This window comes from Alosa pseudoharengus, unplaced genomic scaffold (genome assembly GCF_046254945.1).
Source record: "Alosa pseudoharengus isolate Yale_2024_CS ecotype anadromous, Long Island Sound unplaced genomic scaffold, YU_APseudo_1.1 YU_APseudo_1.1_scf_10, whole genome shotgun sequence".
Lineage (NCBI taxonomy): Eukaryota > Metazoa > Chordata > Actinopteri > Clupeiformes > Clupeidae > Alosa > Alosa pseudoharengus.
Window position 1 is genome coordinate 16,429,642 of NW_027468565.1, and position 26,958 is coordinate 16,456,599.

The 26,958-nt window shown below is 46.6% G+C and overlaps 2 protein-coding genes across 2 annotated transcripts; one reads left to right on the forward strand and one right to left on the reverse strand.

Annotated features, from left to right (window-relative positions):
• Positions 1-3,996: 3,996 nt before the first annotated feature.
• On the reverse strand, positions 3,997-22,263 carry nfat5a (nuclear factor of activated T cells 5a). The gene is made up of 13 exons (XM_076265589.1): positions 21,982-22,263; positions 18,464-18,589; positions 15,918-16,548; positions 15,244-15,427; positions 14,665-14,855; positions 13,969-14,141; positions 13,059-13,193; positions 12,635-12,687; positions 12,223-12,355; positions 11,822-11,899; positions 11,536-11,654; positions 8,911-11,440; positions 3,997-7,732 (listed from the first exon to the last, which is right to left on the reverse strand). Exons 1-13 carry the CDS (start codon positions 22,052-22,054, stop codon positions 7,506-7,508), a joined length of 4,653 nt encoding a protein of 1,550 aa, XP_076121704.1. The 5' UTR covers positions 22,055-22,263; the 3' UTR covers positions 3,997-7,505.
• Positions 22,264-23,897: 1,634 nt separating this feature from the next.
• dbndd1 (dysbindin domain containing 1) lies at positions 23,898-26,951 on the forward strand. The gene is made up of 4 exons (XM_076300754.1): positions 23,898-23,928; positions 25,671-25,817; positions 26,075-26,216; positions 26,756-26,951. The coding sequence occupies exons 1-4, from the start codon at positions 23,898-23,900 to the stop codon at positions 26,949-26,951; spliced, it is 516 nt and encodes a 171-aa protein (XP_076156869.1).
• The last annotated feature ends 7 nt before the right edge of the window (positions 26,952-26,958 follow it).

Genomic DNA, 26,958 nt, shown 5'->3' on the forward strand with positions numbered 1-26,958 from the left:
GAAAATATATATAGCCTACCCGGACGATATTCTCTATGAAGATATAGATTGTCAGCCGAGGGAATTCGTTATCTTTGTCAGATGATCTAGGAAGACGTCTCATAGCAATCCCCGTACGTGGACATTCATGTATTCAATCGGTGATGCAAGAATACTGTATGTCCTAAAATAAATCGGACATACACTGTTAGACTTAGGCCTAACTGTAATTTCCCAGTATCCTTACCGCAAAATGGCCAGTAAAATACCACAACATTATCATTACAGTATCACTACTGTATTTTGCATTGCATTATGGGCATTTTGATGACGTTTCATACAATTTATGGTAACTTACTGGGAAATAGGTAGTTTGTGGTAGCGCTACTGTTAAACACTTTCACAGTAGATAAAAACAACAGTAGTGCTACCATAACTTTAAATGTCTCCAGCAGCTGTTAAACATCCAGTTACTTACACAGTAAAATCGGCAGTGTAAAATTTGGAGTGTAAAATTCCATATGCACTTAGAGAGTTTATTTTAATCATGCAAGTGTAAAATAACCCTAAGAGCTCTGTCATTGTTGATACAGATAGTGAATATTGTATTTTCCCCTGTGTTAACTGAATGCCTAACAGTCTAACTGAAATATTTGATAGGTGAGCATCATAGAGTATTCAAGCTTTTGTTCCCAGAATCTTTTAAAATGATTGCACTGTTGCATTACATTGTTGCAGATTTGAAGACTGAAGCTAGTTACATTGTCACATTCTTGTATTGTGCATGTACTGTAAAGTATTCAATAAAAAAGTATTTTTAATTAAAAATAAAAATCTCTTTTTCTATATATATATATACAGTAAGGATATTGTACTGGACATTGCGGTAAGGACATAATACTGTTGAAGGAACTTACAGTTAGGCTACTGTAAAGGGATAGGTAGGTAACTCACTGGCAACACTGTTGCCAGTGAGTTACTGTAAAATTAAGTCTCAGTAGGGGCATACTGTACACTAAAATTGCGGTAAGGGTATCTTACTGTACACTAAAATTGCGGTAAGGGTTTCTTACTGGAAAACACATCTACAGTAAGGCTACTGTAGAAGACTACTTACAGTAAGTCACTGGCAACAGTGTTGCCAGTGAGATACTGTAAAAATACAATAAAAAGTCTAACAGTGTAGGCCTACAGTATGCTGAACATCTGAGCAAGAATAGCCTAAAATAAATCGCACATAGCCTACAGTAGGCCTAATAAATAAAAATCACCATTTTAACAAACTTGTTGAATTGAATGTCATATTACTGTAGGCTACCCTGCACATACACATTTCCACAGCACCAGAATCCGACCGAATGCCTCCCTCAACCCCCTCCATAATCGGCCTTCCACTATTATTTGCGATGGCCAACTCCTCTGCTATAAAACACTCTGGTGCCTTACAGTAGTGTTCAAAGACACCTTTTTCTTGTTAGCTGTAAAACAGAGGTCAAGTGAAGGCTATAATCATAGGCCTACATGTTTTCATAATTAAGAAATATTAATGCAAGCTATGACTATATAAACCACTATTCTGAATAATGTGTTTGTGTTTCATTTTCACCTGCTGCCATGTGCGTTTGGCAATGGTGTTGCATCTGAAATGTTCACAGGATTAGGCATACACTAAATCAGTCAATGGGGCTACTTAAACATTCAATTATCCTTATTACTGTACTCTATATGCCCACTTCTAAATTGTGTTGCATCTGTAGGCATTTCTATGAACTCAAAATAAGCAATTTAATTATTTCAACTCATTAAATACATTCCGCAAGCTATTAATCCTCCGTAGCCTATGTGAAGATCATGTGGAAATAAAACTTTACTTTTAGGCATTTAGGATCTGCAATACGTTGCCAACAGCCTTGCCAGCTTGCTTTGTTCACTGCCGACGTATTTGATTTTTGTCGTAGAGTGGGTTTTAATTCCTCATAACTTGTCATAATAATTGTGCATTCCCCATCCGTAAAATAAGATGAACGCGTCATCACTGAAAGTGGTGATTTGCGCTGCAATCCGCCCCTTTTATGTGAACGCGCACAAACTCCAATGAGGTTAACCCCGGCTCAACAAATCAACTTCATAATCAGCGTCGTAGTACCGATTAACACCACTAAAGATAACCAGGTTTTGTCAACCCCGGTTTAACAAAGTAACCCTGCATGGGTTACATCTGGGTAGGTTAAGCTCCCTTCGTAGTACAGGCCCTAGGTTGCTTTACACATCAGACTTCCTATAGGGTGGGTGTTGCTTACCAAATGTTGTTAACAGATTTTCTCTTTCAAGATAGTGTAATTTCTAAACAACCATATTCTATTGAATCTTCGTTTAACAGTCCTCATCTTAACACCACAAATAGATGCATAACTGCTCAAAAATGTCCTTGCCTCCTGTTCCACCACCAGCAGCCACAAATGAAGTGCCTACACCAACATGGCTTCTGTAAGGCAGGGATGGATTACTGCACGGGCCTACCGGGCCCAGGCCCAGGGGCCCAAGGGGTGAGGGGGCCCTGAAGCCCAAGCCTTTGCATGGAGTCATTACCTCAATATCAACAAATCAGGATGTAGGCTATGAATCTGATTGAATTTAGTATTGGCCATCCCCAAAATGCACCAGAATACAGGAAATCACATCAAACAAATGAAAAAAAATCTGGGGGAGGACCCCCAAACCCCCCCTCCCACACATGTGACAATTAGTGGGGGGCCCTTACTACATCTGGGCCCAGGGGCCCGAAAGTTCATAATCCGTCCATGCTGTAAGGGCACCAAAACCATCCACAGGCAATACCTTCAACATATTTAAACTGGCCAACTGTTTGTATTTGTTTTTTATTCTTTTTTATTTGCTAAATGTTTCTTTAGGTAACTGTAGAATTGTGCATGATCTAGAGGGAGTACGGTAAATCTGTTGTAAACAAACATCTCCTTGGCAAGTTAGCCCTTCCTGAGGGCAGGGAATACCCTAGTACAGTCCTCCCCATTCAGCATTCCTTAACAGTTTTCCTGAAGATGAACAAGGTGCTGTTTATATTTTCTCCTCATGGTTACTATGACTGTAATTTTCTCAACGGGCACCAAAGTTAATAATTTCATAAAAATTTTTAACAAACTGCAACATGAGACAAATTAATAAACACAATCTAAGAAATAGGACACACACTGTTCATTAGGTTTGAGGAATGAGTGAATGAGCCATTTGTTTGGGTTCCTGTGACTAAATTGGTTGAGGATGGTGCTTCCAAGGCCAAGGTCATAGGGTCGTTTCCCTGGGAGCACAAGCACTCCATCGCTTCACTGTCCTGTCAGACTAAAGTATCTGCAAAATGATTAGTCTGTGTGTAGCTGTGTACTGTGAATGGAGTGTAGAAGACTACTGTCCACTGCTGCCAAGTGCACTGTCTCTAGTGGCAAAAAGGCCTAACGGAAGTTTGAACACTCGGGGAGTGAAATGCTTAGTCAGGTTCACTGACTTAGAACCTGTTTATACTTTTAATGCATCTTGGGTGATTGGATCATACAGTAAGTGGATAGCCAAGACACATCACTGTTGTATTCACAGTGTTCAGGCAAGGTGCTGCTGACTGTTGTTGCTGAAGTGGTTTGGGATACATTTGACCATTGTTTGTAGTGTAAACACTTGCATGCCCTGATGCATTCCTGTTAAAGGAGACTTACAGTGGAAGAAATGTTGGCCGTAACAAAATCTGAACAAGTAGTCAGCAGTGTCTAATACAGGTGTAAACAGCGATGCATCTTCAGGCTGTACACTTGTGATCTGATCACACCTTTGTAGACAGGGCCTTCATTCAGTGAATTTAGATGTTATTTTCACTGGTGTTGACACACACACACACACACGGCTACTAAACTTTTGTCTTGAATTGATATGTTTTACGTGAGGTATTATTTTATTTATTAAATAACTAAAATACATTCAACTGCAATTTAGGGAGTGAGGAGACAGAAAATGTGAGATCTATCTTTATTCATAGAGATAGCAGCATAGTTTACAGAAATATAATTGCAGGAGTATACAAATGTTCATATTAAAGCAAAATACATGTATATTTATATGTAAAATTCAATAATTAGTTCACATGGTTGTTCACATGATGGTTAACACACACAAAAACACACACATACACACAAAAACACACACATACACACACTCACATATGCCCACACACTCACACGTAAACGTTTGCTGCTATAGTGTCCAAAATGATGGACAAATTTATGTCAAGCAAATGACAACCAAATAAAAAAGAAAAAAAAAATATATATGATGACATGTCCTCTCACCACTACACTCAAACACACACACACACACACACTCATACACAATAAGAGCATACAATCTGCTGGTGGCAGGGCAGAGTTTTTACTTTAATTTGTGTTCAGAAGCCAAACTGTTCACAGACTCCATGTATGGACTGCCCAAACAAACATTAGACGACTTCACCAGCTTCTCAACAAATATCAGAGCATCAACGTTTCACCTCCTCAGTTCCCTTCTTATCCCTCGTGACAAGCAATCTCGCCAAGGCAACTACAGATCTGACAGATGGACGCCCATCCCTCTTCACTTACGGTTCACTCCAGCTGAGCTGCATAGCAGTTTCAGGAGATGGTCACATGCACTTCAGTCAGTCACTAAAATGCCTAATCCAGAATGGGTCAGTAACGCCGAGAGAACAAAACCCACACTAAATGTTAATGTTGTTTGTTATCTTTTGAACTCATGTTTTTCTTCTTTTTTTTCTCTCCAAGTTTAACAACGAAATCTAATGTCTTGAATATCTAGTATATACAAAAGCTTCATAAAAAGTATGAGGGCAAGGCTTGCGAAGGCACAAAATACTTCAAGAACGAACAAACAAACAAAAATATCATGTATGCCAAGTGATAAACAGGTTTTCAACTCGACAAATGTTACAATGGTATGAAAGATTGAACTTTTTTTCCTGTTCTTCGTGATCTTAAAATGACAACTATTAAAATGACAAAAAGCTTCAAAAGACATACATTGAAGTAGTGACATCAAATGGTGAAATAAGAAACAGAATTTTAAAAGGATTTCTATTTTGAACATAAAGGGTTTTTTTTTTCCTTCACGTTCTGCTGCCATAACATCTTCTACAAATCGAGTGTAAAATCATGGTTGGTCCAGAGTTAGATGTAGTGTCATTTTGATCTCTCCTACACCGTGAGGTAATCAAGCACATTCTCTAACACCCTGAAAACCAGAGTGGCTTGTTAAGGATCGGTTTGTTGGTTTGTCGGTCGGTCAGTTGGTATGTTTGCTTGTTTCTATGGCTTGCTTGCGGTCCCCGAGCCGAATGTGCTTTGCAGTAAACCTCAGCCCGAGGGGGGGGGGGGGGTATAATCCCGCCGGGTGCCGAGAGGAACTCTACAAAAGGACAACAATCACAGTTTGGGTGCACAGTGATGGCGACAGTCGCATTGTCTCGCATCACAGAGCTGACACGGGGGCTGAATGCTGTCGTCAGACCGTCGACATGGCTAGTCTGCACAGGGTAAACCCCCCTGGGAAAATCTTCTTGTTTGCCTGTGTATGTGCATTTACAGTATGTCTATTTGGTTCAAATGTACATGGTACATTTCATCATTTCACCTTTATGAAAAAATACTGCATGTCAACCCCACACTCAGGTGAGGAAATAAAGACCCATCAGAGAGAGAATGATACATGAACAAGTAAAGTCAAGGTGATGAATGTGTACCGGTAATGACGAAGATAATGGAAACGACAGGTATGCCTGGCTTGTGAAATGCACATTATAAAAAGTAAGGGAAAAATATGACATGGTCTTGATTCTGAATGAAAAATGAGAACTGTAAACACTTAAATATGTACACAACGCAGGATACGTACAAGACAGAGTTAGACACACACATATAGACACACACGCAAGTCACTTTTAAAGTCTTTTCTAGCACAGTTGGACATGACGGCCCATAGGACTAAATGTCCCCCGAGATGTGGCACTAACTTGAGTTACCTGGATGAAAGGGGTTCTGCCTGAAGGGATATGTTGTCTCCTTCATGGGGCCGTCTAGGTTAATATTTTGCTATTATGTTTTCGAAAAAACACAAAACCGACAACTGATATGACCGCAAATGTAAACATCACAAGTGTCCATATAGTAACTACACGTAGCACTTTTTAGGTAGATCAGAAATGGCTGCCGATGTCTTAGGAAACCAAAACAAAAGTTTGCTCTGTGAGGCCCAACCAAATAAGCCCTCCCATCAAAACTCCTCGTTTCTGACACACAAAATAGCCACATGCCAGATGAACGTCTACACCATTAACTACCACTACAGAAACACACAACTTTGTTAAATAGTTACAAATAGCAATATGCTGTATATCCTTCTATTCAACAAACACACACTTATACATCATGTATACATTGTACACACAGTACTCATGTGTTTGTGTATGTGCACAAATAGTCGCAAGAGCACTGAGTTGAGAACCCCTACATGCACACTAAAGCAGTGTGGCCTACAGCTGACTGGAATGAATGAGAAGCTATGTACCTCTACCTTCAGATTTATCTATAACGGGCTATGCGGATAGCTAGCCTCATCTCACAATAAGTCATGTATGGACAAGCACATCCCCCTCACCAACCCACATAAACACACAAGTGGACACACACACACACACACACACACAGGAACACACACAGTACAAAAAGAGTTACAAAACGTTTAGACCAGGATGGCAAAAAATAGAGTATGAAAATGTTGGGCATGCAACAGTTACCAATGGAGAGAGATAGTTGTTTGGTATAAAAATGAAAACACAAAGCCCTAGAAGTCACTTGGAAACACAAGAGGCCTTGGGCCTGCTGTGGGCCAGAGGAGGATATCTGCTCCCCTAAGGCCTCTGGCCATGCACAGCCCTCTAAAGTGCTAAAGATTACCATGGTTAAAAAATGTCAAAACAAAAAAAAAAACCATTTAAAAAGAGTACAAATCTTGATAACAATGAGCTGCTTTCTGTAAAATGGACCACCAGGGGGAAAAAAACTAGTTTAAAAACTAGATAAAAAGAGGACATGAAATGAGAAGTGTTGCGTTAATGAATTTCACAGTTAAAAAAAAAAGAGGGAAGAAGAGGCAGTGAAAAACAAAGTGCTGACATGAGACATAGGTGTAGTTTAACACTCCCCCCCATGTGATATGCTGACAGGCCTAACTCGCCTCTACCCACCCCCAACAGGCCACACCACTACCAGACCAAACCTACAATGGTCCATGGGCTTCAGCCTCATGAGTTAGTCACATGACTCCGTCTCGCAGTACGACTGACTCCACAGTCGCCACACTGATGTGAAACGAGTAGATTTACATGAAGGCCTCTCACAGCAGCTCGCGCCACTCAACGCACGGAGGCCACATAAGCTTTAACTGGTCGCAATGCCCACCTCAGCCTCGCGGAGCTAAAAGTCCCCTGACAGGCTCTTCTCTTGCTCCTGCAGCGTCTCCAGGATGTCGTCGATCTTCACCATGTTCTGGGTGTCGCTCAGGCTGCTGGACTGCTCTAGGAGGGTCTGGATCTGGGCGCTGCTGGGCATCGAGCCCTGGTTGGGACTGAGCCCCCCGTGGCCCATTGAGACCAACGGGTTGGCTAGTGAAGGACCTTGAGGATTCATGAGCTGACTGCAATCTGGAGGGGCAGGAGATCACAAACCCAACATGTGTTATCCATGCATACAGGCCATGTCTCTGTTACAAATTCTGTATTGTCTATTGTTTCTAAGCTCAAATCTTCATTGTTAATATCAGGTCTTGCTCGTTACTAACACAGATCTCATCTTACATGTCGTTGCCAAGCCAACATATTCATGTTGAATCGAGCCTCAGACACTAAATAAACATTTCTGTGCTGGCTGACTGGAAAATGTATTCCACATAAGTTAAAAAGAATACACATTGTTCTAAAGATAATATTTTAAGTAGACTATTATGTATAAGGGTCATTCTATAATCCAATGGCAGCACTTACGATAAGAGAGTTGACATTTTCCATCATTTTGTGGCTTAACTCTACATGCGAACCTCAAACTAGTTACCACTTATGAAATCAGAATTTCATGGATTTTATTACCATTTTAAATAAGCAAGAGATTCACTCCAACATCACAACAGAGTTGCCAAATAATTCATTTACTGTTCCAAGTCCTCAAGATTTTGTGCAAATTATTTAGAGAAGTAGTATTACATCCTTCACTGCCTATCCAAAATATCTCACCAGAGGAAGTGACATCTCTTGGTGCAGGCATCATGCTTCATATTAAAAATCTTAGTGGATTTATGCAGTTTTATACAGAGTTGACATGAATATTGAGACGGATAAAAAATATATTTTTTAATACTGAAATTTCACATAATACATAAAATAGACATTCTATGCAACTGGTTTTATACCAGTTAATGGATCAATCCCAAAAAATAGACTGTTAGACTTACTAACAGCATGTTTATTCAAGTTGAATGTTTGAATCAATAGTCGGGGGCAGTCAATAATATGGAGGTTGTCATTTAGTTAATATTTTATGGATAAATTGGGTCTTAAAATATAAATCAAGCGTTGTTATGGTGAAAGGTTGTCATAATTTGCATTATTGTTTAAAACTGACTCAATAAAGATGTATTTTGTTGAAAATAATTTTGCTTGGATTAAATTATAGCCTTTATGTCTAATCCCACTGTTAAGTCAACTCATAGTCAAAAACATAGTAACTCAATTACTCAAAATGATAAAAAAAAAAAAACAATAACCTGGGTATGGTTATCAACCAATCATCAATGTATATTTATCACAAACCAAATGACATGGCTCACCATTGGGTAGTTCAAAGAGGAAGAGGCCAGACTGCTGAGCCTGACCAGGCTGGCTGAGGGCCCCCGTCATGGCTGACTGGAAGAGAGCATCAGAGGCCGCCTGTGCTGTGGAGCCGCTGGAGCTTTGAAGCCCCCCTACTGCCATGGTGCTCTGCCCAGCAAAAATGGCCGCAGTGGTGGCAGTTGGAGACATCTCCTGGCTGTTCACGCCTCCTTGCAGAGCTGTAATGGCAGCCTGTGGCAGAAAGAGGCCAACGGTGGACTGGTCACCAGAGCTGACGGACACGCTACCAGAGCTGGGCACCACCTGCATGGGCTGCTGGTCCTGAAACAGACCTGGTTGTGAGGAGCCACCCTGGGCTGAGGGGTCGCCCACCACCGCACTCTGCTCCTGGAAGGACATCGGCTCTGCAGTGTCTTGCTGTCCCACGGAAACCATGCCAGTCTGGGAGAACAGCAGAGGATTCTGGGAGGCCTGGGGCTGAGGGACAGGGGGTTGGTTGGAAGCGGCTTCCACACTCACACTGGCACTGCTGGGCACCACCTGCATTGGCTGGTCCTGAAAGAGGCCCTGAGGCTGGCTGTTGAATAGCAGAGACGAGGGCAGATCCTGGTGGTTCAGGGGGTTGGTGCAGAACAGCAGGCCTGTTTGCTGCTGCTGCGGTTGCTGCTGTTGTTGTTGTTGTTGTTGTTGTTGTTGCTGCTGCTGCTGCTGGGGTTGGCTTTGGAACAGGGGGGCTGCCTGGGGCTGCGGTTGCATCTGCTGCTGGGGCGAGCGCTGCTGCTCCATAGGTGTGGACAACTGGATCTGCCCCTGAAGCAGCGATACCGCCTGGGCCTCGGACGCAGACGTCTGCATGGGGGTGATGAAAGCAATCTGCTGCTGCTGTTGCTGCTGAGTCTGATTGCTGTCTGTTCCCAACTGGCCCGGTAGGACACTCTGATCCAGGAAGAGGGCAGGGGGGGCCTGTTGTTGGTCTGCTGCCAGTATGGTGATGGTACCGGGGAAGAGAGCTGCCTGGACCTGTGCCTGAGCTGGCGTGGGTTTGGACCCGAATAGCACCGCCTGCTGACTCTGGGCTTCCGACATCTGGGTCGGTGTCTGGAAAAGCTGCTGGGGTGGGGAAGGATGGGATGGAGGCTGCTGAAGGAAGCTGGACGTCTGGATGGTCAAGAGTCCACCGGCTTGTTGGAAAAGTGCTTGTTGTTGTTGTTGTTGTTGCTGCTGCTGTTGCTGTTGTTGTTGGTGCTGTTGCTGGGGGGTACTATGGAGAAGGCCCTCAGAAGGGTGGCAGGTGGGGGGCTGCTGCTTAGGAGCCCCGCTGGAAGGGAAACTGGGGGTGCATTGCATTGGGATCTGCTGCTGCATGAGCTCCGACTGCAACTGCTCCAGGCTGTTAAAGACATTCTGCTGCTGCTGCTGCTGTTGCTGCTGCTGCTGTTGCTGCTGCTGCTGCTGTTGAAGGTTCTCAAAACTGTTTCGCTGCTGCAGGTCATTCAGAACGTTCTGATGCTGAAGGTTGACCAAAGTGTTCTGCTGCTGCTGCTGAATTGACTCCAGGACTTTGGGGTGCTGCTGCTGCTGCTGCTGTTGTTGCAGTGGGGGCTGCTGCAGGTTCTCCAAGACTTGCTGATGTTGCTGGATGTTCTCTAGAACTTTCTGATGCTGTTTCAAATTTTCCAGCACGTTCTGTTGATGTTGTAAGTTCTCTAATGCTTGTTGATGCTGCTGCTGCAGATTTTCCAGTAAGGACTGTGGCTGCTGTTGGTGGTGTTGCTGTTGTTGTTGGTGGTGTTGCTGCTGTTGTTGTTGGTGTTGTTGATGTTGTTGCAGTTGTTGTTGTTGTTGCAGTTGTTGTTGTTGCTGTTGTTGTTGCTGACAGTTCATGGATCGATCATTTCCTCCTAGCTGAAGGCTGTTCATGTTCTCCTGTACGTGTTTCTGCAGGGTGTCAGCTGAGGGCACAGGGTTGTACAGTACCGAGTTGAGCTGCTGCTGTGCTGCAGCTGCCACCAGCACCTGCTGCACCAGGGAGTCCCCGCCTGCCTGCAGCTCACGCACCGCCCTCTCCAGCTGAGCCACCCCGTCCTGGGGCAGCAGCGTGGGCACGGGGGACGGCTGCTGCTGCTGATGCTGCTGATGCTGCTGATGCTGCTGCTGCTGGGGCACGGCTGGCAAGGCCTCCAGCTGGGGCATGCTCATCATCAGCATGGCCGCCTCCTCAGAGCCGCTCTCCTCCGGAGAGAGTGTCTCGGGGGTCTCCCGCAGGAACTGCTGCGGCACCTGGGGGGGCACGGGCTGCAGGACGGTGGCGTCCTCGGACAGGGACACCTGGAAGGAGGAGCTGGGGGCGATGTCTTGTTTCTGGATGGTGCTCAGTGGCTCTGGCGCAGCGAACATGGGGGCCTGTGGCGGCTGGGTGGCGGCCGGTTGGAGGGGGGCTGGACTGGGGAATGACTCACTGCTCGAGGCTGGGAGGTTAACATTTACCTCCAGAATTTGCTGTGGGGCTCCAAGGACGTCTTCTGGCTGGAGGGGGATATCAATGCAAGAGAAAGTTATGAAACTGCTACTAGCGCAAGATGGACAGAGCTGGACAATAACACTGAAAACATCTACAGTACCTTAAAGACATTGGATGCTGGGGCATTGGTGGACACCTCCATAGGGGTGACCTCCTCTCGCTTCAGAGTCAGCGGAGTCATCATGTTGCTGTCAATATTACTGTTCCCAGTTTGCATTGCTGTAAAAGAACAACATATCCTTATTATCCAAGATAGTATAAAATATATCACTAAGGAATCACACAATCATGTCTATTTGTCACATTTAGGACACTGCCCCATGGAAGATATCAGGGATCAGTTAAGTCAGAGCACACAGTCAGAGGTCAGTGGCCTTAGCTCGTACCTTTCACGTGGTCCTCAAACGGGCAGGACTTGGCTGAGGTTGAAGCCTCAGACTTCACAGGCACATCTACCGAGGGCTCTGCACAGAAAGAGAGGCCTTTCATGCACCGACACTTCACTGACCTTTCACTCACCCTCACACCCTCAAAGGCCTGTAGCACCACAAGGACACGGAGACACCCACACACACACACACACACACAAACACACACACACACTTCAATGTGTTTTTAGCACACTGTCTCACATATGATCTAAGGCCCAGTAAGAAAACCAGTGACCATCAAAGACATATTTAAAAAAAAAAAAAAAAACTCTTCAACCCCCTACAACATAAGCACACACACAGGCAGAATGACACAGAATCTTCCAATGGCATGAGGGTTGACTAGCTGCACTGACCGGAGTGGGGAGTGTAAGTGAATGGCTGCAGTTCATTGGTTCTCCCCGCGTTGGTCACGACACAGATGCCTACTGCCACTGGAGAGGTGATGCTGAGGTCCCGATATGGGGGTACCTTCACTATCAGGTGATTCTGGGGAAGTAGCAGAAGTAGTAGTAGTGGAAATGTAGATAAGACAATTTGATACGTAGGAAATTAAGGACAAAGACAAACACAGCGTGTTTACCCCTACCACCCCCCCCCACACACACACACACACACACGCACACGCACACGCACACGCACACGCACACGCACACGCACCCACACACACACACACACACGCACACACACACACACACACACAGCCTTGTATTGGCAGAGGCAAAATAAAGACCCAGTGGCTGTCTCCATAGAAACAGCAGTGTCTACCTGATGAAACAGCTCCATGTCGATCTCAGCCTCCGCCTGCCAGCCGCTGTCATCTGAGGAAAGACAGGCATGAAGAATTCACTCGCTCGCTCAGCCCCTGGCACGCCTGGCCAAAAAAAGACTGTGGCGCACGACTCGCACTATTCACAATCTGACTGGGGCTAGACAAGACACGTCTGTCTGCAAGTTCTCGTTCAAAGGAAATAAGAGCAGCTATTTTTACACCCAGCTACTACCCAGCCCTGAAAAAAATAACAGTTTATATATTTTTTAAAACAGACACAACTACAGTATAACATGACTGATGACTCAATAGTGTATTCCAACATGTACATCATAGTGCATTTCAAGCACAAAGCTCTGATGTGGGATGCATACAACACAGGGCACTTTTGGCCCTTGGATTTGGACTTCACCACCCCACCTGAGCTGGTCTCCTGGAACAGCACTTTGGTTCCCTTGAGGAAGTTCTTGCCGATGATAAAAACCTCCTCTCCCCCAATCACCGAGCAACTGTGCAGGCTCTTCTTCAGAATCTCAGGCACACCTGCTGGCTGAGCTGCATACCACAAACACACACACACACACACATATATATATATACACACACACTCTGACTAAGGAATATGCAAAAACGACGCAGGGAAGCAAATCAACACTGCCGCAAGCTATTGTATCAGTGTTCCATTGTTGTATCACTCTGCCTGACTATGGTTAACACTCTGCACGTAGCAAAGCTGTGCTTGTATCTGCCCTTGTAGCCCTGCATTATTTATTCATCATTCAGTGGAGGTATCTGCAGACACAACATCAGCTTGTGTCTGGGGCTCAGTGGAGCGGAGCCAAACTGGCCGGCCTCCAGGGACCACAGTGGAATAGAAAGCCACCGGTCCGGTTTAGCGTGGTGGCAGGTGACACACGCCTAAGAGAAGTTCCTCAACAGTCAGGTGACCGTTAAGAACCGTCAGTACAAATGAAAGGGCATTAAATAGCATCACAAGCACATCTGCATTTGTTCTATCTACACACCACTACTTCCTTTATCTTCATTGTCACGTATTCAAGTGGACTCCCACTGCTGCTATTTTTAACACTAGAACTCGTAAACACCGCATCTTAATATCTGATCAAAGCATCGTGTGATGACAGGAGAAGACAGGATGTTGTGACTAGTCTAATGGTACAGTAGCGTGAAGGCGCAAGAGAACACATAACATTGTGAAATCAATCAGGGATTATGTTCAGTGTGCTTGTGCAAGATCAGACTAATAGTGTAACAGAGCTACGGAGGGAGTCAGAGAAGGGAGTTGAGCGGTCACAGCGGGCAGACTCACTGCAGAGGATGGGCGAGGAGGTGGTCTGCAGCACGAGCATGGATCCGTCGGGACGCGGGATGTTGACGCGGAACGCCAGGCGGGCGCGCGTGCTCTTCTTTTTCGAGCCCGCCACCCCGATGCGGGCCTCTACGTCCGCATTGCGTAGCTTCAGGATGCCGACACAGTCCACACTGCAGAGGGCCCAGGCAAACACAAAAGACATCCTCTGAGCACGGTTCACTAGAATACGTCCAAATGCACTAGCAACACCACATAATTATACAGTGTCCTGCCATACTTATGAGCACGTGGGCCGCCGAGCAGGGTTGTGCACAATTCGAATTGCAATTCTTTTTTTTTTTTCTTTTTTTTTTTTTGCCTTTATTTGGACAGGACAGTGGAGAATGAGACAGGAAGCAAGTGGGAGAGAGAGATGGGGTGGGAATCGGGAAATGACTGCAGGTCGGATTCGAACCTGGGTCCCCGTGGGCACTCGGACCCGTATATGGTACGGGCGCTGTAGCCTGCTGCGCCACAGCGCCCCCCCCCCCCCGAATTGCAATTCTGCTTCCTGTTTGCTACCTCAATTGAAATGCAAGTGAAATTCAAGAAATGAATTGGAATTTAAGAGCCAGTTTCAATTAAAAATTCTGGAATTTTGCACAAGCCTGGCGCCGAGAGACGGGTGCAAGGAGAACGGGCAGTGGTGCTTACGCCAGGGTCATGCTGTTGGTGGGCTCCAGGCTGACTTCGATGACGGTGGTCCCCTCGATGTCCACCTCCTTGCAGGCGGTGGTGTTGCGTCCCGTCACCCTGCAGGCCTGGTAGAAGCCGTGGGGCTTCACGCGACCCGTGTCATTGGCCACAAACACCTGCAGCACCACCGGCTCGCTCACGCCCTCCAGCTGGACACAGAGACGGACGTTAAAAAAAAAACCTCAAACTCATTCAAATGAAACGCCGCTCTCGCTTCGCTGCTGATTACAGACTTCTATTTTGTTCAGGACTTACGAAGCGTAGCCATACTGGCTGTGGAAGTAAAAAATAGCACTGACCTCCTGTCATAATGAGCAAGTGTGTCAGATTTAGCTAAATGCCTTGTCTGCACACCCTCACGTGCAGTCGTGCGGCCTTAAAATAACACATGGAATTCTGTCCCACACACACACACACACACACACAGCCCAAAGTTAGACACCACGCTGAACCTGCTGTGTCCTGAGAGAGATCTCTGACTTTGCTGTGCAGTGAACAGGCTGACAGGGGTGGGGGGGAGGGAAGATGATGGCTTACCTTGACGGTGGGGAAGCCCTGCTGGGTGCGGTCTTTGACGGATCCCCGGCTGCCCTCGGTGAGGTAGCGCGCCCGGTGCTGGGTCTCGGGCTGCACCAGGATCTTCAGCTCCTTGCCTTCGCTCTTCGGGGGGAACTGCGCCGCCAGGACACCCGCCCGCAGAGGGCCGCCCGCCTCCAGAGAGCTGCGTGCAGACACAGAGCCGGCCGAGTTCAAACACAACATGTTGGCCTGGCTAGGCCAAGAATGGCTATGCTTAATCCCCCCCCCCCACTTTCTAACACTAAGCAAGAGGATTAATCGCCGTCCAGCGTTTGTGTGGGCTGAAATGTCAGAGAGGCCACTATGCCACCCCCACCCCACCCCCCCATCCGGGCAGGCCACGCCTCATGTGCCACCAGGGCCCAGGAGGCATTCACTGCTTTGCATTGCAAACCTGCTCCCACTGACAGTCCACGATTTTGGTTACAGCCTTGACAGGCTGAGAAATATCAACACTGTTGGTACAACAGGGAATACAACTCACATGACTCAAACAGGTTTGCACCAATTCTAGGTCTGTGGTGCGCAGAGGGCAAACAAAACCAGCTCAGAGGTCAGTGTGTGTGTGTGTGTGTGTGTGTGTGTGTGTGTGTGCAAATGGTTGTTGCCTCCAGCAGACACCAGACACCTACCTGGTCTTGGGGCTGGCTTTGGAGTCCGAGCCCAGCTGGGAGAGCACAAAGTGGGGTGCGTTGGCGCTGTCGGCGTCAAACACCTCCATGCTGGGCGCCTGGGCGGCGACGGGCTTGGGCCCGGGCCGCTGGCGTGGCGTGCGCTTGCGCGACTTGCGCGGCACCTCGGTGTTGTCGTTGTACGAGCTGCTGCTGGCCATGCTGAAGCTGGAGAGGGACTCGTCCAACCACATGCTGCCGCTCTGCTCCGAGTCAGGCCCCGCCGCTGCCGCCGCCTCCTCCTGGCACGACATGCGGCTGTCGTCCAGCAGGTCCTCTGGCGGCGGCGAGATGTTCAGCACTGTCCGCCGTTTGGACGGGGTGATCTGGCTCTGCTGAGGCCCTCCTCCTCCTCCTCCTCCTCCTCCGCTGTTGCTGCCGTCACCAGACGCCCCAGCGGCCGCCTCCACCCCGAGCCCCGGGGCTCCCGGACCTCCTCCTGGGACCGGACCGCCCGGGCCCTCGCCCAGGAGCTGGGAGCACTGCTCGGGAGCCGAGGCAGCGGACAGCATGCTGGGGCAGGAGGAACCAGGGAGCGCAGTGCTGTTGCCCCCTACTGGGCTGGAGGAGACGTTGCAGGACGAGGCAGCATCTGTGACGTGGTTGACAGACAGGTTAAGTGCAGTCACAGACAAGCAGCCTGGCTAGCCGTCCCATTCAAGCAGTGAAACTAGTGCGTGGCTGGTGGCGCCTCTCTCTTCAACCTGTCTAGGTCTCTAGTGATTGCGGTTTAACTCCCCTGAACATATAAAACGTCTATCCAAAATCTGTGTTTGTGTTTATGTCTCTACTGCATAATATAATATGTATACATTTATGTGTATGTCTATTTGTTTTTTAAGTGATGTTTTTTCTCTTTGTTATTCCCTATTATGGACCAAATGTTGCTGTTAATTCAATCTATATATTAAAAAAACAAGGCAACATGCTTAATGTTCAAGGCCAAAATAAAAAGCAAAACTCAGAAATGAAAAAGGGGGCTGGTGAAATTTAAGCAGCCGCCTGTTAAACAATATCAGGGTCTAAAATGCTATTCTCAGGTGTCAACTGAAGCATGCCAATTGGTAGATTTTGGTTGGGACTGAGCGTAGCCATGGAGACAGAATAAACAAGCTTCTGACCTACGAAGCAGAGAACTGCAGACCATTTTATATTGCAGACTCTCCCTGATTCAGAGGCAACGCCCTGGAATAAAAACGAGACAGCCAATGAACAACAAGAGCTGGTCAGTCATACGAGTCATCCAGAGAAGACACCAATCAAATTTGGTCCATGCTGTTTGTGTTTTTGAAATGTACATTTGTAGCCTAGTGTTGAGGGTTTAATGGTATGTACAGTACATTCACAGAACTGCAATGCAATTAAATTGAATGCGAGAAAGAAACACTATGAAGAGCCAGATTGATATATCAGTCATTTAATTCAATAAATGGTGTGCGTTCGTTTAGGTATCCAGAGCAGTGCTTGTGTTGTTTCCTTCACTTGGTAGCTGTTGGTTTTGCTGGTTGCTTGCTTGCTTGGCTGGTTGCTTGGCTGGTTTACCTCTACTTAGTGCTGCCACAACACGGACAGTCTGACACTAGTCTGGGGGCAGCTTGTTTTAAGATCCCTCAGCTTCCTGCCAAAAACAGGAAGCAGTCGAGCATGAGGACGCCCTCTTTAACACTCCATTAGCATGTAACCAACACAGTAAACACCCACCACAGTATCGCCGCTGGACCACCTACACAAGTTTGGTGGTCCGGTCACATTATCTGTTATCAGTGTGGAGTCATTTCTATGGTAATGAAAAGGAAATGGCTTGACCCTCGCTAGTTTAATGTGTCTCTTTTCCTGCTGGGTAAACGGAATAGAATACGTGCATCCCACACTTCACACCTGCGCTACACTACCTGCCTAGTTCCCCTATGTGAGCTACAGACACCCGCATGGGCTCCTGGGTGCAGAACTAAAGGCTGTGAGCAGGACTATCTGATTCGGCTCTCGGCACAGCCGCATGGCGCACAACAGACAGAGTGCAGCCAGAATAGCCAGTAACAGGAAGTGAACATCACAGTACCAGGAAGCCTGTCATCTGTCACCGAAAAAAAAGGCAGCAAGAGCAACGGACATAGTTCAGCCACGGCTACTGGCAGGCTGCAGATGGCTAACAGCGAGCACTTGACAGACACACAAAGTGTTATGCGGAGCAGGAAGCTAATTGAGCATTCATGAGGATGTGTGTACACGACCACACAAGGGCGGCTTGCAAACAAACACAGACAGGCTGCCACATGACATATAGTAGCATTAATGCGTCACTCTGTTCTGTTTAGTGCTGGTGTATAGTATGTAGTAGCATTAACAATTCACACTGTTTAATGTTTAGTTCAGGAGGAGATGCACTTCAAAATGCACAGTACAAAGGGATGCAACTAGACTTTCTGATTAGCTCTAGCTGGGATCCCGAGTGCTCAGTCTCTCTGTGAGAGGGAAGCAGGGTGAGGGGCCAATGGCCGGGGACGTACCTGCGGCCAGCGCTGCCGGAGGAGGAGGACCGGCCTCTCCTCCACTCTTCTGACTCATGGCAGGCTTCTCCTGCTGCGAGGAGCCAGGCAGCTGCAGCTCTTTGGGGAGCAGGTCATACACCGACTCTGTGTGAGAGACAGGGGGAGGGAAACAGAGAGTGAGTGAGAGAGAAAGAGAATGAGAGACAGAGTGAGAGAGAGAGGTCCACCAAAAATAGAATGTGAGTGAGATAGACCAGAATAGAGAGAGAATGTATGAGGGAGAAAAGATAGACCAAAGCAGAGTGAGCGAATCAGAGTGGCACAGACCAGAATTCAAAGCAAGAGAACAAATGAGATTGGCGACAACAGGGAGAAAACAAGATCGAGAGCAAGACAGACCGGAGTACAAGGAGAGTGAGGGCAGGGGGAAGCAAAAGATCAAAAGAGTGGTCTACTAGAGAGAGAGAGAGAGAAAGAAAAGAGAGGGAGGGAGGGGGGTGTAGACCAAAATAGAGGGTGAGAGAAAGTGAGATAGCCCGGAATAGGGAGGGAGAAAGACAAAAAACAAGATAAGGCTACAGAGAGGAAAAGGAAAGAGAGCATGAGAGAGAGAGAGAAACTGATGGGCAGATGGAGGGTGCAAGATATGGAGATCCTGGCAGATAACATGCAGACGTGCCCTTTCACAATGCCAACATCTACCACAGTAAACATGTGCCCGGTCCATGTGCAGCCCTTTGAAAATGCTCCTGGTGCCCTGTGCAGTACCATCCTTCTACCAACCCCCCAAAGCCTTGTATGCAAGCCCAAAGGACCCTATGCACCCCAGTTCTGAGCATGGCCCCGCTGTGCGTGAGGGCCCTGTAAGACAGGAGAGAGAGAGAGAGAGAGAGAGAGAGAGAGAGAGAGAGAGAGAGAGAGAGAGAGAGAGAGAGAGAGAGAGAGAGAGAGAGAGAGAGAGACGCTCGCCTGGAACTGCAGATGGCGCCGTGAGCAGCGGGTGAGTCTGGCCTTAGCTCCCCGCGCGCTCTGAAACACAACACCGGCATTCACCATTGTTCTGGGGCTCGCCGCACTCCTGGCCAAACCATGACCACCAGCCGAGCCCAGCCCACTCTCCACTACACACACACACACACACAGACATCGCTCACACATGACTCACCGCAGCAACATCATTCAGACATGGAATTCAGTTCATACCACACACACATCCCAAGAACAGACGCCATCGACCAACCACCGCCACAGATGCCTTAAATGCAAACCATCAGCGGTTGGGATTTAACAAGCTTCTGGAAGTGTGTGGCTTGGGCACCACTGTCAGGATGTGTGTGTGTGTGTGTGTGTGTGTGTGTGTGTGTGTGTGTGTGTGTCTCGTGACGCCCTCTGTGTCTGGCTCAGAATACTGATGAGACCTTGGCTGTTAAGAGGGAGACGTCAAGGCCGGGTTGTAAATTACCATGACGACTACGCTCACATGATCCACAGACACGCACATGTCGCCCAGGCCGCTGCCAGGTGACGCTGCCTGCCAACCAGCGGCGTCAGACCAGCGTCCGCGTCTGTGCTTTGTGCTCGATGGGGAGCCGCCGGGCCGGGCACCCTCACGGGCCAGCACCATTAGAGCCGAGCAGCAACAACACAGCCGGACACTGACCACTGGAATCACAACACAACACTTAACAACCTCCACAGAGAAAGAGAGCCAGCAAGGTATGGCAATCAGAGCAACAGCGTTGCCACATAATTCCATTATACAGAAGTGGAGCTTAAAAAGGCATATAAAAGTGTGAAAAATGTCTCTACAACAATGGCACAGTCAACTAGTACAAACATTTCCTTCACATTTCTGCTGATAAAAACTTTCAGGGAGGCATAGACTGATCGATCCCTGAAAGTATGTAAGTACAATAGACAGGCGGCTGCCTAGACGCTAGCTCACTCCAGAATGTTTATAAATCTCAAGCAACATTCCACACCAAAATAGCTGCTCTAAACCTATGAGACTTTAGAACCTCGGGGCCTACTGCTCGTGCTCTGCGCATTTGTTCCATAATTAAAGCCAGTTACTGTTGAACTGAACCATATGAGACCGTTAAGATGTCACCGCAAAAGCCAGTTGTTTACTAGACACTGGACCTCACTTAGTGTTTTTACAATATCAGGATGTCTCCAATGCATGGAGGCTGTCTTAAAGTGTCCATAAAAAAGTTCTAACCAGGCAGGGGGCTGCAGAAATATCTGTGCATTTTTGTTAGCTTATTTACTTTAAAAGGAATCATTGCCTGTTCTGTGCATACAGTATACTCCTACTGGGTGGGGGCCGCCATCTTGCCATCCTCCTCCTCCTCCTCCTCTTCTAGTATTCGTGCTTGTGTGTGCGCTCTTAAAAAAAAGTTTATGTGCCGTGCTGAGACAGAATGTTAAAGGTTGGCTGCCTCCTGTGTGTGTGTGTGTGTAAACCAAGGGAGGTGTGCATAAAGGACTGCGCGACCACATGTGCTCAACCTCACGCAGTAGGTTTCAAATCGCACCTCTAAACTGCGTGGGCTATGCAAGATCAGTGCCGGGCTGTGTGATTAAAAACTCAACACTGCAGTCCGTCTGGTAAACGAGCATCCCAGCTGTTATCAGAAGGCATGTTGAGGCGCATGGTTTACATGCCACTCTTCTCGCTGACATGCGGCGCTTCTTTGTTTACGTCCCAAGACGAAGAGTTACACTGGCATCTCAAACAGCAGGGTCTATTGACATGAAGGAGATACGGGGGGGATCATCTGGCCACCCAAGTTGACCTCATTACTACTTAATAATAAAGTTATTGAAACAGCTAGGTAGATTAATGTTGTCAGCGACATACAGTTCACGATGAACAGACTCAGAGAAGGCCTTGCAAAGAGGGTGTAACACTTATCACACTGCCATAACATTGTAGCAGCAAAGAGGCTTCACCTCTGTGTCAGTATATTTTCGATTCATCGACTGACACTTGCACTGTGCACGTAGCTGATGATGGCTAGTAAGCTAGCTCCCATCAGCGGTAACGTTAGACAACTGACGGTTTAACCAACCTTGCTAGCGAGCTAGCCCTGCGCAGCTAACCTAGTCGTCAAGTTCGCTAGCCTGTTTAATGTCTGGCGCTTTGAATTATCCATGGCCTCTGGTGTTAGTAGTACATTTGTGAACAAATATATCTAACATTAGCTAGCTAAATAAAACCAGCACTGATGATTTACCCAATTAATGAGGTATCGGTTTACTTAAGCGACATCAAACAACAAAATCCTGAGATGTAAAGCGCCTGTCATACAACACGCCTCCCTCCAAGCAATGTTAGCTCGCTCTGTAAAGTCGTTAGCAGCCCATTCTATGACTGATGTTTGCAGGCTGAACGTGATGCCCTAATGCTGGTTCACAAAGTCAGCAATAGCAATATAAGTTAGCCACAGCCGTGAATTGAGTTCATCAAGGAAAATAATGGTGAAATAGAAGAGTTTAAAAATACAGCGTCACTTTTAAATTGGTCGTCTTACCTTTAGAGTAGAGGGATTTGGGGGAATTAAGGTCGATATCCGCGCTTAGCAGCGATATAAAATCAGAGGGCATAGCTGGCTAGTGCCTCATGAGAGAAAATGAAAAAAGACGTCCCCCTCAAGAAAACAAGCGGCTCACACAACGCAGCCTCAAATTTCAGTAATACTGGAGATGAGCCAGGACAAAAACAGAAAACAATGACTACTGCACTATTGCTACGATACCGTAACTACGTGTGTGCTAGCTAAATGCATGTAAACCTCACCAGGATGCTAGGACAGCTAGCAACAGCTAACAACCCACACACTGTTTCCCCGAACGTCTCCTCCCCCTTTGCCACGCAAGCGCGTTAGCCTCTAGCTGTTTGGAGGTCCACCTTGGTGTACAGTCACAGCGTAGATGTAGCTAGGATAGATCTGAAGGCCTTATGAGGCTTCAAGTTTCGAATGATGTATTTAATTGCCTTCTTCTGTGTGAACTCCCTAAAACACAATCAATATACATAGAAAAATGTAGGCCTTATATTGGTTATCTCACTACTTGGATCAAAGTAGGCTAGGTTATCCTTTTGGCAGAGTAGGCCTAGTATCAATGCCATTAGATAACCAAGGGTCATTAGTATCTCATTAGTTTTTGTTGTTGTTGTTGTTTTGGTCGGTGTGTGAGAGAGTTTTTGCATTGTTTACCTGACATTGTAATATTGCCAATATGTCAGTGAGGGGAATTGTTTCCATGATACAAGGGTTTGTTAAGGTAGCCTATACAGTTGTTTTTGTAATGCATGCAAAAGCAATTCATCCAAGTCGTTCTGCAAAGATGAATGCTGGTTCACTAAAGCTAAAGTCAGCCTGTTTGACATCGACAGGTAGGCTGTTATTTGTAAGGCATAGGATGCTTGCCTCATTGAAAACCCATTCTGCACAGCCTTTGTTTAGTACCCCCTCTTGAACTCTGGGTGGAGCTACAGCTTAATATGAGTATTTTTTTTGTTGTCCAGCAGTTCTGATTTTGAAGAATTTATTTTGAATCTTAACCCATCATCATCTGTTGCTCAATTTTAAGAAAACAGATTGATCTGGCTAACTATGGTGATGTAAATGTGGTGTAGAATAAAGCATGATTTGTGCAATTCCTGAAAATGTGATCTCTGTGGCAATCACAGGAAGAATCAAACATGTTCCAAAAAATGCATGCAATTATTCTCTATGTTAACTTGCAACCTCCTTGCAACTCCTTGCAACTCTATCTCAATAACCTGCTCTCCCACACACACACACACACACACACACACACACACACACACGCACACACACAGTCCTGAGTCCTCCTCAGCCTCGGTTCCCCACCCCATCCCCCCATCTTCAGCCCCTATTGTGCTCAACCACTGTGCAGTGTGACACTATTGCTGGTCAATGGAAAGCAATGTAGTTTGCACAGAAATTCCCCTGATAATGTTTGCAGTGTCCTTGAGACGCACGTGGTTCAATGAGAGGGTGCCTACGAATGTGACTGGAGGAGAGGAAGAGAAACGACAAGCGAAAAAAAGAAGAGTGGGGAGGAGGGAAGATCATTTTGATCTTTTTTGTCTTCTTTTTCAATATAATAGATAGATGGAGATTTGGCTTGCTCATGGTGCTTTAGATGTTTTGGCAGTTACTGTGGAATGTGTCTAATTCCAGGGGGAGTAGAAGAAAGAGGCAGAAGGTGATGAAGCTTGAGGAGGGAGAGGGAGAAGGCAGAATGGGAGGGAGGGAGGGAGGGAGAGAGAGAAAGAGAGAGAGAGGGTGCATGTCTGAGTGTGTGAAAGAAGGAGAGGGAGACGAGCAAGACTACGCCTCTCGCCCTCCCCTCCCCTCCCCTCCCCTCCCAGGCTGCTGGCTCAGACGGCGGAGTGTAGCCAGGTCGCGGCGGCTGGATGGAGGCTCAGGGAGAGACCAGCACCACCGGTAAGGACAGACAGGCGTTACGGAGGCTCACACTGCGGGACGAACAAAAGCAGTTTACAGCCCTTCTGCATTGTCTTGTACAAAGAGGTGCCCTGCTTGTGCTTCAAGAGGACTGCCTGTAGAGAATGAGCAGCAATGCACCAGCAGACAGCCAGTGACAAGTGCAGACTGCTTTGTGAATGCTGCTGAGTTCAGATGCATGTGCATTGTGTGTGTATGTGTGTGTGTGTGTGAGTGTGTAAGTGTGTATGTATGTCTTTGTGATTGTGTGTACGCGTGCACACACATGTGAAGGCATGCACTGCTGCTTGAGCAAAAGGCATTGTTCCCTTCTGTTCATTTGTGAGGATTTGTATGTGGGCACATTAGCTGAGGAGGATTTAGAAGAGCATCTCTGTCATATGTGAGTGAGAGACAGCATTGTGGTTTGATCTTGGCGGATTGATCAAAGAGATCAGGTTTAGTTTACGTGCAGAGTCGAAAGATTGTACTTCCGATACTGTTGCCCACTACTTCTCTCCCTGATGTGCCCTGTACGGTGGACTAGCAGAAAGGGATGAGTAATGTGCCTTCATTAGTAGCCTACTACTGCAGGACAACCGGCACACTGCAGAAAAAAGGCAGGAATCGGGATGCTAGACTATAGGCTACTGGGTTAAAAACTACAGGATGCCACACATTTTATAATAAGATTCATCTTTCTCATGATTTTTTGAGGGGAGGTGTGTGGTCACAAATTAGACAAAGAACATATTTTCCCCACTTTCTGATAATGGTCACATATGTGTGATGTGTTCTGAAAATCATGTGCTGCAGCAAGCGTTTTTAATGTTTTCTTTGATGTTTCAAGAGTCGGTAGTGAGCAGCAGGTTCTATTACTCAGCGAAACCTTAGCCTGTCATGTTTACTCTATGACAGCATACCATTGACTCGGGTCCAACTTGATGCTGAACGTCCTAAGCAAGTGTGACGTAAAATATTGCAATTCAAAAGATGGGATTGTATTCGATGATGCCATAGTATGATGTCATGGGATGACATCATGATGTATGTTGACAGTTGCAAGCACTGTGATCTGTTGTATGCAAGTTGTGATAAAAAAGGCTATTGATAGCTTTTTATTTGAATATTTATGTGAAATGTAAGATGTAGAATATATCAAAAGCAGCTGATACAGTGAAATAGGACACTAAAAGCTCTTGAGACTTTCGAGAATACACAAAACAGGATTCTGAAAGCTTACACTAGACCGCAAAACAGCACAGTAGACCGAAAACAGCACAGTTATGATGAGATGTTGTCATTTCACTTTTTGTCACTGCTATACTTTACATGTACGTGCATTTAAACACAATTCAAATTTATACTGACCAAAAATATAAAATTTGCTTTTATGTATTTGTTGCATGTATTTTCTTACAATTTACAGTCCAATTTAAACCAAAGCAGTATAGGCCTACTTCTGTTTTTGTAAGTCTATGTTGAGAAATTAATTGAGGGTTGTGCTTTCCTTTTAAGAGTCAGAAAAATGGCAGAATTCCCCGAAGTTGTACGGAAGAAGCCCAGATGTAGGTGGAAAGCCCCTGGGAGGTTTGTAGGAACCAACAACTGGGTTGTTAATGGGACAATGAGGCTTCATTTTCACTCTGTAGCTCCTGGGTACTTTACCATTCTGTATTGGTATAGCCATTTGAGACCAAAATATGAGGTGACAAACTCTTCCTTGACCATTCATCACACAGAGCCTGTCAGAGGCTTCCAGAACCTTCTGAAGTCCTCCAGCTCAGCTAGCCTCACAACAGATGTATCCCACTCCCACTGTGCAACAGGGGAGCAGGCCAGCACTCCAGGGCACCACACAGGTCACCTGTTGTCCAGTGAGAGGAGACGTGAGTAAGGGTTTAAGATCTCTACCAGCTGTACTGAATTCAGCAGCACCATGTGTGACTCCTTGAGTTGGTATCTTGGCTATAAGTTGGCCATAACCAAACTCCTGGAGCTCTGTGGTAGCTTTGTTTTTCTTTTAGAAGACAAAACAAGTTAGACAGCAACTAACTAAGTGGCATGGAAATGGGTTCATAGCAGCATTAGCTCTTTAAGAATAGTGTTTGTCTTGTCTCAATGTGCCTCCCCTATGCACCAACAGAACCTCTCAGCAGTGTATCATCTCTTGAGGTGCACTTTGACCTGCTGGACCTGACGGAGCTCACAGATATGTCTGACCAGGAGCTGGGAGAGGTCTTTGCTGATTCAGACGAAGAGAACCATAACGAATCTCCAGCAAGTGAGTCTCAAGCTACAGACACTAATCACAGTTCAAACATACTGAAACTTAATATTTTACATGTTTACATGTTCCACCATCACTTCTGAGACTCAGTGAGTAGTTTAAAATAGGCCGACAAACAAGCGTGAAGGCGGTCAAAAATGGCGGCTTTCTCCTTCTGCTCTCATCTGGCTTAGCCGGCCTCTGCCGTCAAACCCATGATTATTTGATAGAGCAGAGAGCATGAGTGCAGAGAAATGTACCTGCTCAATATTTCATGTCACAACACAGTCAGAGGCCCCAGTCACCCTGCGCTGTACACCATGGGCTCTCTGGGCTCAGCCTAGTTCCCTCTCATCCACACCAGCACTAATCACCTGAGGCGTGACTCACTCCCCCCCCCCCCCCCCCCCCTCTAAATAGAACAGATCTCCAGTGAATGCCATTTGGCAGGTGTGAGGTCATTACATCACTGTATGAATCAGCTGAATAGAGCAACAAAACAAATGTACAATAGCGTTTTCATTGTAGTTATTTACAACATTGCTGACCTGAGTACAGTAGACTTACAAAACATTGTCTGTCAGATCCACAGCATCCCCCGCTGGTTCGCTTCCCCCATGCGGGCTACGTACGCTCTCCGTCCTGGACACGTGGGGGCCGGGCCGAGCAGCCCAAAGACAGGAAGCACCACAGCGACTCGGACAACACCGAACCTCTTCTGAAGATGGAGCGATCTCTGTCTCAGCAGCCCTGATGAGTCG